We start from the raw sequence: 12,796 nt of genomic DNA, 5'->3' as shown, positions 1-12,796 counted from the left end.
AGAGTTCTCGGGTACACCTGATCAGGTCCTGGGGATTTATCCACCTTTACCCATTTCAAGACATCCAGCACTTCCTCCTCTGTAACCTGGACATTTTGCAAGGTGTCACCATCTATTTCCCTACACTTTGTATCTTCCATATCCTTTTCCACAGTAAACACTGATGCAAAATATTCATTTAGTATCTCCCCCATTTTCTGTGGCTCCACACAAAGGCCACCTTGCTGATCTTTGAGGGGCCATATTCTCTCCCTAGTTGCCCTTTTGTCCTTAATAGATTTGTAAAAACCCTTTGGATTCTCCTTAAGTCTATTTCCCAAAGCTATCTCATGCCCCCTTTTTGCCCTCCTGATTTCCCTTTTAAGTATACTCCTACTTTCTTTATACTCTAAGGATTCACTTGATCTATCCTGTCTATACTTGACATATGCTTCCTTCTTTTTCTTAACCAAACCCTCAATTTCTTTAGTCACCCAGCATTCCCTATACCTCCCAGCCTTTCCTTTCACCCTGACAGGAATATACTTTCTCTGGATTCTTGTTATCTCATTTCTGAAGGCTTCCCATTTTCCAGCCGTCCCTTTATTGCGAACATCTGCCTCCAATCAGCTTTCAAAAGTTCTTGCCTAATACCGTCAAAATTGGCCTTTCTCCAATTTAGAACTTCAACTTTTAGATCTGATCTATCCTTTTTCATCACTATTTTAAAATGAATAGAATTATGGTCGCTGGCCCCAAAGTACTCCCCCACTGACACCTCAGTCACCTGCCCTGCCTTATTTCCCAAGAGTAGGTCAAGATTTGCACCTTCTCTCGTAGGTACATCCACATACTGAATCAGAAAATTGTCTTGTACGCACTTAAGAAATTCCTCTCAATTTGATCTGTACCAGCCTACCATGAGGGAATTTTTCAAATATTAATATTTAATTATCTTATTCTCATTATTCAGATTTTCCATGTGGTAAATCATTTCTGGTTGTTTTTCACAAATAAGGTGTGGGATTTTATAACTCATTCCTCACTCTCATAATCAAACTTTTAAATGCAAATTGCAATTTAACCCATTCATTCCATGTATGGGATTACATTTTCCAACCTACTCACAAGGAACGGATTCATAATTTAGGGACTAATCATTCCCATATGAATGTTAAGAAAAATCAAAGCAACAGTTATTCAGCTATTATTTCCGAATATTAAATAAGATGTTTGCAAAAATTAGCAATGTTCCATCTATGATATAATTGATGAGGTCAAAGTATGTTATATATATAATAAAAATAAATGTACACTTTTAAAGAAGTTCTGCAATTTTGTTCAGAATGTTTAAAGAGTAATATAAGTGCAACCACAACTGCAGATGATGTATGCTACAATACATATTATCTGTACACTGCCCATATACAAAGTCACCGGTTACAAAAATTCGAACTATTTTGTATTCTGACACATGAGAGGTAAGCAGCTAGTTCTGGCTTCAAACAGAATTTTTTATATCAGTTTAGTGAGGAACACTGATGGCATTAGCTGATCGAAGTTCCACACTGTTCTGATCATGCACTAGTGGTCTTGGAAAGAGAGTAGGACAGACTGATAAGAATTCATCTTTCTTCTTAACTCTATAGTTGTACAAGGAGGTTCTGGAATTAATTCCCATGTGGGTGGCACGGTGGCCCGGTAGTTAGCACTGCTGCCTCATAGCACCAGGGACCCAGGTTCAATTTCAGCCTCAGATGACTGTCTGTGTGGAGGTTGCACGTTCTCCTTGTGTCTGCATGGGTTTCCTCTGGGTGCTCCGATTTCCTCCCACAAATCAAAGATGTGCAGGTTAGGTGAATTGGCCATGCTAATTTGCCCATAGTGTTTGGGGATGTGTAGGTTAGGTGAATTAGTCAGGGGTAAATAATAGAGTTGGGGAATGGGTTTGGGCAGGTTACTCTTCGGAGGGTCGGTGCAGATTTGTTGGGCCGAAGTGCCTGTTTCCACACTGTAGAGATTCTATTTGTGTCGTTTGTGCAAATATTGCTGTTTGGATTGCCAAGTGCAGAAATGAGCAAATCTCCATTAACCAAATGAATTGTTGCGTTAAGAAGTATTCAGTGCTGACTACCAGCCTTAGATATCCAACTTTTAAATCTTTAAGTGCAATATTAATATTTGACTAATCATTGCTCGTGTGTATTTGGGGCTTGGAAATTATATTGACAGAAACAAAAAAATGGCTAAACATAGAGTGAGTGAAGATTGGGATGAGTTTGAGTTCAGATGTCTGGAAAAGCCAAAACTCTGTCCATTTTACATAAACAAAGTAGACCACCTCAAAAAGACAGATGTGTAATATATCTCCGTGGACAGATGCATGACATACATCCTTAAACAAAAAAAAACAGAAAATAAAACATGTGGGATATGTGCAGAACAAAAAGAACACTGCTACTTTGTGGTTGTATATCAATAATACGGAAACAAGTAAAAATTATAAATAGCCTGGATTCTGCATCACCACCATCATCCCACTAAAACTGATAGAATGTTTCTGAGTCTGTACATACCAGTGATTACACTCTTTCCAGAATGCAATCTCTAAGGAAACAGTGAGTTGATGAAAACCTCCACTCTTAACAATATTGGTCCCTCTAATAAACCTTGGGAAAGTCACAACCTTTGGCATGAGTTGCATCTTGGATTATTAGGTCACCACCTTCACTGGCTATCAAAAGTTAATTCTATGTTTTCAACCTGAAAATGCTCCATTATATACAAACAAAAATCATATTCTAAAATGCAAGCTTTTGTTAAATATGGCTTACACTGTAGTCATCAGTGTAATGAACAATTATGCTCGGTGTGAAATTGAGAGAGTTATCAGAACTGTTCTGATCATTTGAGATAAAAATAAAAGAGCATTCTTACTCAGGATCACATAATTAATATAATAAAACTGAATCAACATCAATAGAATTGATTATGAAATGAAGTGGGACAATGTGAAATCAAGCTCTTCTAAAACAATAAGTACATTGTGGATAAGTTGAAATCTAAAATAGCAGCACAGGAAGAGGAAACTATTCTTGAAAGATGTAGATGCTCTGCTACTAACTACTGACTTGTGAAGTGTCATCAACTCAGATCACTTAACCTCTAAACTAAGAACTTGAGTAAAAGATACATCAACACATCAAAGAGAGACCATTTTTGGAATAATACTACAATCGTCAGAGATGTGGTCAGAGAAATTGGTGTGCTCAAACAAATTAGAAACTCTAGCTGGCTGTGGGGAAAATTAGACCTCTGGTCAAAACCATCAAATGAAAGTAAACTGCACAGAAATAAACTACATAAAGCAAAATAAATAGCAACATAGCTAAAAATGTAATAGTGATATGCTCATTTTGCATAGACAGAAAAATGTTTTGTGTGGGAGAAAGAGCAACCAATCACCATCACAGAGTCAAAAGTGCTGTTTTAGACAAAGAAATGCTGAAGACCTATTAAAAGTCAGAGATTGGGAGACAAGGTTAGAAGCAAGACTTGATAATGCCTGAATTACAATATATGGAGGGTGCTATAATAGAAAACAGGAAGGAGTTAAGAGTGTGGTGTTAGTAAACAGGTTTGCACTTTGTTGGGCACTGGGTCCAGTGGTTTACATTTGGCAATAGAACTACTAATGTGCTGGCTGAATGATTAAATGGAGAAGTGATGAGGCATTTATACTGGACGGGTGGGGATAAGAGCTTGGAAAATGAGTTCAACCAGCATCAGCTAACAGTAAATAAGCAAACTGATGAGAGAAAAAGAATCAAACCAGAAGAATACAGAGCAGAAGAACAGAATCAAATTGATCAGTTGTAATTGAAAGATGTGTGGAAATAAATCAGAGGAACTAGAAGTCATAATTTTATAGGAAGTTCTCAACATGAATAAAAACGGAGCTTCAAAGTAGACAAGAATGGAAATTAATTTTACGTTATTCCCTGGTTAACAGACAGTGTCGCAATGTTAGACAAAATGGAAATACATGCTGTGTTGATTATGCAGACAAGAAAAGGGTAAAGACAGCATCAGTATGGTTGAAGCTTAAGGATTAAAAAAAAAGATTTGTCAATCATAGTTCAGTAGTGAGACCCTTGCCTGAATTACAAGTTTCTGGTGGGGAATTTCAGCCCACAATCCTTCCATACCAAGAGGAACTCATTTCTGAACTGCCATCAGTGAAATATCTTTCCACAAATAAGGTAACCCAAAACTCAGCGCAATACTTAGATTTGCACCCCTCATTCTGAGGGAGTGTACATTGACAGAAGTCTCATTTTTCAGGTAAAATATTAAAATTGTAGTCTCTAAACTGTTTATTAATAAAAATATACAAATACGCTTTTCCTCCTCCATACATGAGCCTTTATTTAGAAGAGTAAAGCTCATGTTTCTCATGCATACAATAGTTCACAACCATGTTGATGACCAGAATCAAGCATTCTGATGACAGAGCATCATAGTCCCTCCCAATTTCTGAGCATCTCTTAGCTTATCAGGGATAACCACTGATCCTTCCTTTCTCTTTCATTTTTCTCCTTTTTCTCTATTTAAATTTCCCCTATAGGCATCTTCTCCCAATCAAACATTTTTCTTCTTCTCCCTCACTCCACCTTTCCCAGTTTTCAGATTACTTTTCCCCTCCCTCTTAAAGATCCCTTTAATCCTCCAAGTCAAGAACTGCACTTGCTTTGTTGACTAGTGAACAAAAATAAAAGAGCAAATGGAATGTTTGAAGGGGTTAGAGTAGGCATGTCTTACTTCAATGGTATACAGTGCTACGGAGACCACATCTGGAGAACTGAGAGTAGTTTTGGTTCCCTTATTTGAGGAAATATACCATTTCACTGGAGGCAGGTCAGAGATAATTCCTCCTGCTATAATGAGATTGCCTTCTGAGAAACGGTTAAACAGGTTAGGATTCTGCTCACTGGAGTATAGAAGAAGAAGCGATCTCATTGAATGATAAGATTATTATGGGGCTCAGTGGAGTAAGTGGTGAGGGGATGTTCCCCTGATGGGGTCATCTAGGACCACAGGGCATAGTCTAAGAATAAATGGGCACCTTAAGACTAAGATGGCAAGGAATTTCTTCTCTCAGAGGGCTAAACATCATTGAAATACCTTGGCACGGAGATCTGTGAGGGCAGTGTTCTGCCCTCCCAATTTTTAATATTTAAGACTGAGATCAATAAATTCTTGATTAGTTGGGGATACAGAGGTTACGGGAAAAGGGCAGGAAAGTGGTTGCAAGAAATGTCAGATCAGCTATGATCCTATTGATTGGTGGAGCAGACTCCACGGGCCAAATGGCTACTCCTGTTTCTATTTCCTTTTGTCTTATTGCTCACTGATCAGAGCGGAAGTGCTGAAAATGTTTGAGGTGGTGCCCAAAGTATACCAGTCTAATACATTTCAACACCTTTAAATAGACATGAGCTAGAATGGAAGTAGAATCTCCTGGTAGAATAGAATTCCTAAAATGTGGGAGACAGGCCATTCAGCCCAACAAGTCCACACCAACCTTCCAAAGAGCATCCTACCCAGACCCTACCCCTGTAACCCTGCATTTCCTCTGGCTAATGCACATAACCTACACATCCCAAAACACTATGGGTAATTTAGCATGGCCAATCCACCTAATTTGTACACCTTTGAACAGTGGGAGGAAACCAGAGCACCTGGAGGAAACCCACACAGACACGGGTAGAGTGTGCAAACTTCACACAGGCAGTCGCCAGAGGCCGGAATCAAACCCAGATCCCTGGCGCTGAGAGGCAGCAGTGCTAACCACCCAGCCACCATTCCACCTTATCGCTGATCCAAGTATTTCAATCAGATTCCTAATTTCAGAATAATACGTGCTGACATATTTCAAAATACCTGGTATAATATTCATTCTTGCTTTTGGGAAGAGAACACAAACTAAAAACGGTCATAAAACGACTTGCCATTTAATTCAGCTGCTCTGTTTTGTGTGTCCAGGTTCTCATTCTGATCCGAAATAACTGCTTGATCCTCTTGAGCCAATACATTGCAACCTGATGGGATCAATCCCTTTTCCTCTAGCAAGCGTCGCTGTTTCCTTTCTTCTCTTTCCTTCAATATAATCTAATAGGTACAGAATACGATCAATGTTACATGTTGACAAGTCACAGCAAACTTAAGAGATGGAAATTCTGAACCAGACGTTACGCACAGAAAGGAAATGAAGGAAAGGAAAGGAAAGGAAAGGAAAGAAAGGAGGGAAAGGAGGGAAAGGAGGGAAAGGAGGGAAAGGAGGGAAAGGAGGGAAAGGAGGGAAAGGAGGGAAAGGAGGGAAAGGAGGGAAAGGAGGGAAAGGAGGGAAAGGAGGGAAAGGAGGGAAAGGAGGGAAAGGAGGGAAAGGAGGGAAAGGAGGGAAAGGAGGGAAAGGAGGGAAAGGAGGGAAAGGAGGGAAAGGAGGGAAAGGAGGGAAAGGAGGGAAAGGAGGGAAAGGAGGGAAAGGAGGGAAAGGAGGGAAAGGAGGGAAAGGAGGGAAAGGAGGGAAAGGAGGGAAAGGAGGGAAAGGAGGGAAAGGAGGGAAAGGAGGGAAAGGAGGGAAAGGAGGGAAAGGAGGGAAAGGAGGGAAAGGAGGGAAAGGAGGGAAAGGAGGGAAAGGAGGGAAAGGAGGGAAAGGAGGGAAAGGAGGGAAAGGAGGGAAAGGAGGGAAAGGAGGGAAAGGAGGGAAAGGAGGGAAAGGAGGGAAAGGAGGGAAAGGAGGGAAAGGAGGGAAAGAAGGAAAGGAAAGGAAAGAAAGGAAAAGGAAAGGAAAGGAAAGAAGGAAGAAAGAAAAAAGAGAAAGAGAAAGAGAGAGAGAGAGAGAGATAGAGAGAGAGAGAGAGAGAGAGAGAGAGAGAGAGAGAGAGAGAGAGAGAGAGAGAGAATAAGAGAGAGAGAGAGAGAGAGAAAGAGAGAGGGAGAAAGAGTGCACGCAAGGGAATAAATTAATGTAAAACATCTCGTGATTAAAGTCTAAAGGAATGGGACTATACATGTATACAATTTAATTTACAGTAGCGGAAAAGCAGACTGTGATATTACACTACATCCTATGAAAGAATAACAAGTCTTAAGACACCATTAAAAGTTTATTTACTCATGACTGGCCAAGCCCAAATTATTCTGACCTGTTTAAAAGAAATAATGTCTTGAATTTATATAGTGCCTTCATGATATCTAAACATTCCACAGCACATTAAAATCAAGGAGCTTCACTATTGTATTATAATATCGGAAGCAAGGGAATTAATTTTATCGCCACAACGGCAATATGATAAGGATCAAATAACCTGTTACTGGGAAGATGTCAGTTACAAAGGATGTAATATAGCATTTAAAAAAACATATGATCGAGCAGAGTCAGCAAGGGGAAATCATGACTAACAGCTTGTTAAGCTGTTTATTTCTGTGAGCAAACATCCTTATTTGCATCTTCCAAATGTTAATGCACAAAAGCAGAAAACAACACATGTACCATGAGAAACATGTGACACCATTTCCCAACTTATTCACTACTAAGACAGTCTAATTCACTATTAGAGTACAGTATGTTCAAACATCCTTTTTTAAAAAGAATCACATGCTGCTGATGCCAAACATTAGACAAACACGTCTGTTAACAGGGAAGTAAAATATTCTTTAAATTACTGTTTTAAAATGGCAATCATCACTGTGATCGTATATGAAGAAAGTAATTTGCCTTTCAACTTAAACAAAATTGTCAAACAGTTAAATAGTAGATACCTATTTTATTCATTAAAGTAGGATGATAAGTGATTAAATAATAAAATCAATAACTCCAAACGTAGATGTAATATGTTTTCAAACCAAAGCTGCTTGTTAGGCCTCTAGATTAGAGTTATTTTCAACTGTTTCTTCAAGCGCGATGGCAAAGAAATTAATCTTCAATTTCACAATCCATGAAAATATTGTTCACTTAAATCTTAATACAACAGTTCCTAGATAAGCTCCAAATATCTCAGACATATTTCCTTCAACCTATTCTCTCACGTTTTTGCCAACTTTTTTGATGGATGCCTTCCTTCTGTCCATAAATGTGACTCTGTCATACAGTCTCTGCCCCCATACCAACTCTCTTTGTGGCCTGACAGTGCTTAAACAAACTCCAGGAACTGTGTCTCATTTTTATGCTGGGCACTTGCCAACTTTCATCTGAACAACATGGTGTCAGACTTAATAATATCCACCTGACTTTTTTTCCAGCTCAAACTGTTAAGGTAGTGTACATCTGAAAGTGGAGAGATAAGTTTACATTTCTCACTATGGACCTTCATCAGAGCACAGCTTTGATGTGGGATGAAGTCTTCTTTAGTTCCATCTCAATTTTCTCCTCACTTTTCATCTTCTTATTCAGTTAATCACCATTGCATTATTTAACAGGTTCCTGATTCTCTACAAAGCAGTTTGCAGGGCAATTATCCCAAAACATTTGGTTTTCTGTTTCGCTCTCCACATATCCTAACAAACTGGATGAGTTTTTCCAGCATTCTCAGTGTTTCAAACACATTTTGGAGGTCTTTCTTTCCTCTAAATTAAACATTAATTTAACAAATTGACTTGACAAGGTTTCAGGTTTCAGTTCTTGAGGTGGATCAACACCCAAAATGTTGATGGACCAGCTACGAAATTCTAGTTCTTTAATGTAACAAGAATGTTTTGTCATTAGTATCTTTAAGAAGCTTTTCTAAAAAGATACGAGGTTTACTAAGTGTACAGTGACACCTGCTGGCCAATTTATAATTTCACAATGTATCAGTCTAAAATTTGATAACTGACTGTCATCCAAAGGGGCCAAAGCCTCCTGGGCATTTTAGCACGGTGTCAGGTTCCTTCAACTCAGCATCTGATACAGGTGACATGTAATGCATGGCAACTCTCCTCTTGCACCATGAGTGCCTCGGTAGAATTTCACTCTCTTCTACTGGCAAAGGAGTTGAGGCAGCTGCATCAGTCATGTCCATCTCGGATTCTGAGGACTCATCAACTCTTGGCACAGAGAGTGAATACACGAATTCTGGCAGTCTTTCCGATGTTTTGCTCCTGCACTATTTGCAAATTCGCAGCTTTCATATGCTCCACATGCTTGTTCAGGACCATCACACCCATCTGAACTTCATATGTCACTGGTCCTGGCCTTGCATTGACTATGTCCCTTACCTAGGTGGGGCCATTTCTGTGATTCTTACACCAAACTTCACCCCCTGTATCAAACAGTCTTATTTGGCGAAGTCTTATATCCGGCATTGGTGTTCCTGATGCCGTTTCAGATTCGCCACAGGTCCTGGAAGATCATTCTTGATGCGGAGTCTCCTACCCATTAACAACTCTGTCAGTGCAAAAACCTATAGTTGCATGTGGGATGATCCCAAAATCAAGGAGGAACTATGACAGCTTGGTATCTAGCGAGGCTGGAGCATGTTTCTTCAAGCTGGACGTCAAAGTTTAGACAGCTCTTTCTGCCAGACCATTGAATAGAACTGGTATTGAACTGTCCTTGTATGACGAATACCATTTGACTTTAGGAAATACCCAAATTCCCTGCTGGTAAATGACAACCTGTTACCTGTGACCAAAACTTCCGTGAATCTATGTACTAAAAAAGATGCCGCGCAGTTTTATCATCGTCCCAGCGTTATACAAATGGACACTACGTACGTCCAACCACTTTCAGCAGCCATCAACAAACCGTGTCCATCCAAAGTCTGATAGTCAGCTGTAACTGGGTGCGTACAATTTAATACCATTACTTTTCCATTGGGGGTATCATTGATGGTGTATCTGCTAATGGAAGATGGCTCAATGCATTCGCATTTCCTACTCTGCCTCATTGACATCTTCTAACTTGTAATTACAAGCACTTGGCTTCTGGCCACATTCAGCAATGGGCTTTAATGCTAAGGGTGGCACTGCTGCCTTGTCCTCTGTGCAAGCGGGCATCAAAGCTGCCCCGCATTTGCCACGGGACGCTGCCCACATCGGTAAAACTATAGGAATTCATTTTGTGTTTTAAAAACGGCAGCCGCAGCTTAAACCCACAGAACTCAGCAGCTGCCGGTCCGCCCACGTGACCGGGAGATGGGAGCCAGAGGACAGATCAAATCCACACTAGGCCAGACACTAACCATGACTCATAGACCGAAACTCCGGAGCTAATTAATATGGAAACCCATCTCCTAATCAAATCAAGAGACTGACTGAATATGGGTGTGTTTCATCAATACAGAACCACCCTGACACAAAGGACTGGCATCCACCAGACAGGAACGAACAGACTAATACACACCAGCACCCCAAGGGAACAAAGCGGGGTGCTAGCCCCAGCCCCAGCGCGCGGGAACAGCAGAACAGCCGAGATTCGGACCTCGGTTGGTCTCCGCCGGTGTTACTGTATCAATAAACGTTACCGATTGTTGAACCACACTCTGGGCTCGGACTGATATCACTTCATCCACGCTAACATCTGTAAGCAGATCAAGTAGGGGTGTGGGGTCTACCATTATCACGAATTTTCGCCCATGAAGGTATTGGTGGAACTTCCTGACTCCAATTAGGATTGCCAATCCTTTGGGCCACCTACTAGCTAATAACACCTCGATACCATACAGGGAAGCATCGCATGTCAATACCAGATCTATCTTGGGATCATAGTATGTCAAAACCTTGCAGGATAATAGCTGTTTCTTTATTTCACTGATAGCTAGGGCTTGACTATGCAACCATTTCGAAGGCTGACTTTTTTTTAGGAATTGATGCAAAAGTGCCAGGGTGGAGGCCAGGTTAGGTATGGACTTTCCATAATGATTTACTAGACCAAGAAATGACCTAAATTCATGGACAGATGTCAGACCAGGCACCTTTGATCACCCTCACTTTACTTCTAATAGGTGCAGAGGTGGAAAAGCACAGCAGGTCGGGCAGCGTATGAGATGCAGGAGAGTCAACGTTTCAGGCATAAGCCCTTCGTCAAGAATGTTTATCAGGAAGGTTTATGTCCAAAACTTTCATTCTCCTGCTCCTCGGATGCTACCTGACTTGCTATGCTTTTCCAGATGTGAGAAGTAGTTTACCATTTGTTTTAAATCCCCAAAAAGGTCAACTGACTCATTGGGCTTCACAATCAGTACGATCTATGGTGCTCATTCCATGAATTGGACTGGTTTGATGTTTCCTTTGGCAAAAGTGAGGACTGCAGATGCTGGAAAAGCACAAGTCTGGCAGCATCCAAAGAGCAGGAAAAATCAGCGTTTCGGGCAAAAGCCCTTCATCAGGACCAAAGGCAGGGAGCCTCCTGGGTAGAGAGATAAATGGGAGGGATGTGTGGGTGGGGAGAAAGTAGCACAGAGTACAATAGGTGGATGGGGGTGGGGATGAAAGTGATAGGTCAGAGAGGACGGTGGAGCAGATAGGTGGGAAGGAAGATTGGCAGGTAGGACATGTCATGAGAATGGTGCTGAGCTGGAAGGTTGGAACTGGGGTAAGGTGGGGCGGCGGAGAAAGAGGGGAAATGAGGATACTGGTGAAGTCCACATTGATGCCTTGGGGTTGATTGTTCTTCCTCCAGGCGTCGTGTAGTGAGGGAGTGGCGGTGGAGGCGGCCCAGGACCTGCATGTCCTCGGCAGAGTGGGAGGGGGAGTTGAAATGTTGGGCTACGGGGCCGTGGGGCTGATAGGTGCGGATGTCCTGGAGATGTTCCCTGAAGTGCTCTGCGAGGAGGCGTCCAGTTTCCCCAATGTAAAGGAGACCGCATCGGGAGCAACGGATACAATAAATGACATTGATGGATGTGCAGGAGGAGGGGGGAGGGAAATATATCCCTGGTGATGGGGTCCATTTGGAGGCGGCAGAAATGTCGACGGCTAATGCGGTTAATGCGAAGGTTGGTAGGGTGGAAGGTGAGGACCAGGGGGGTTCTGTCCTTGTTACGGTTGGAGGGGTGGGGTTTGAGGGCAGAGGTGCAGGATGTGGATGAGATGCATTGGAGGGCATCTTCAACCATGTGGGAAGGGAAATTGTGGTTTTTAAAGAAGGAGGCCATTTGGTGTGTTCTGTGGTGGCACTGGTCCTCCTGGGAGCAGATACAGCGGAGGCAGAGAAATTGGGAATACGGGATAGCATTTTTGCAGGAGGTACGATGGGAAGAGGTGTAATCCTAGTAGCTGTGGGAGTCGGTAGGTTGGTTTCCCCAACCTTTTAATTTCTCTGTCTACTTTTGCCCATAAGGCAAATTGAGAGTTTGCAGAATTATGGAATTGCTTCCTGGTCAACCTACAAGGTGGCCTTGGCTCTTCTGACCAAAGAATCTTCCTGGAAGACTTCCAGGTGTTTAAGTAGGACTTCACTCAAGCAGCATTTTCCAATGATAAAGCCAGTTGTAATGCCTGCTTAGAATTCAGTGGGGCTTTAGCTAGTAGGGGTTTTTGCATTGTTACATCATTGATCCCACATACTAAAATGGTCTCCAAATATTTTATTAAGGGTAAAACCAAAAAGTCACATGTTTCTGCCAGTCTTCTTAACCTAGTCAGAAATCCTGATAAGGATTCTCTGGTTCTCAAATTGCTGAGTAAAAATGATAGTGTCTCAGAATTAGAGAAAGCTTTGAATGATAATATTCCTTAACTATGTGTGTCAACTCTTGAAAGGTTTTAATATCAGGTGTCACAGGGAAATTTAGGCTCCTAAAAACAGAAAAAGCTGTGGCTCCACAAACTGTCA

The 12,796-nt window shown here is 41.4% G+C and overlaps 2 protein-coding genes across 3 annotated transcripts in view; both read right to left on the bottom strand.

The window, feature by feature from the left end:
* Positions 1–6,175, bottom strand: part of LOC122561762 (selenocysteine insertion sequence-binding protein 2-like) — a 48,185-nt gene extending 42,010 nt beyond the window's left edge. For both annotated transcript variants that reach the window (XM_043713885.1, XM_043713894.1), the window contains exon 1: positions 5,991–6,175. The gene's annotated coding sequence lies outside the window, so the exon portion shown is untranslated. The remainder of the gene's footprint in view (positions 1–5,990) is intronic.
* Positions 5,965–12,796, bottom strand: part of LOC122557715 (selenocysteine insertion sequence-binding protein 2-like) — a 28,832-nt gene continuing 22,000 nt past the window's right edge. The window contains exon 9 of the mRNA XM_043705621.1: positions 5,965–6,150. Within this exon, the coding sequence (XP_043561556.1) occupies positions 5,965–6,150 (186 nt within the window). The remainder of the gene's footprint in view (positions 6,151–12,796) is intronic.

Source organism: Chiloscyllium plagiosum, chromosome 2 (assembly GCF_004010195.1).
Source record: "Chiloscyllium plagiosum isolate BGI_BamShark_2017 chromosome 2, ASM401019v2, whole genome shotgun sequence".
NCBI classification, from domain to species: Eukaryota; Metazoa; Chordata; class Chondrichthyes; order Orectolobiformes; family Hemiscylliidae; genus Chiloscyllium; species Chiloscyllium plagiosum.
Note: the sequence above shows the minus strand (reverse complement) of the source record. Positions and strands in the feature narration are given on the sequence as shown.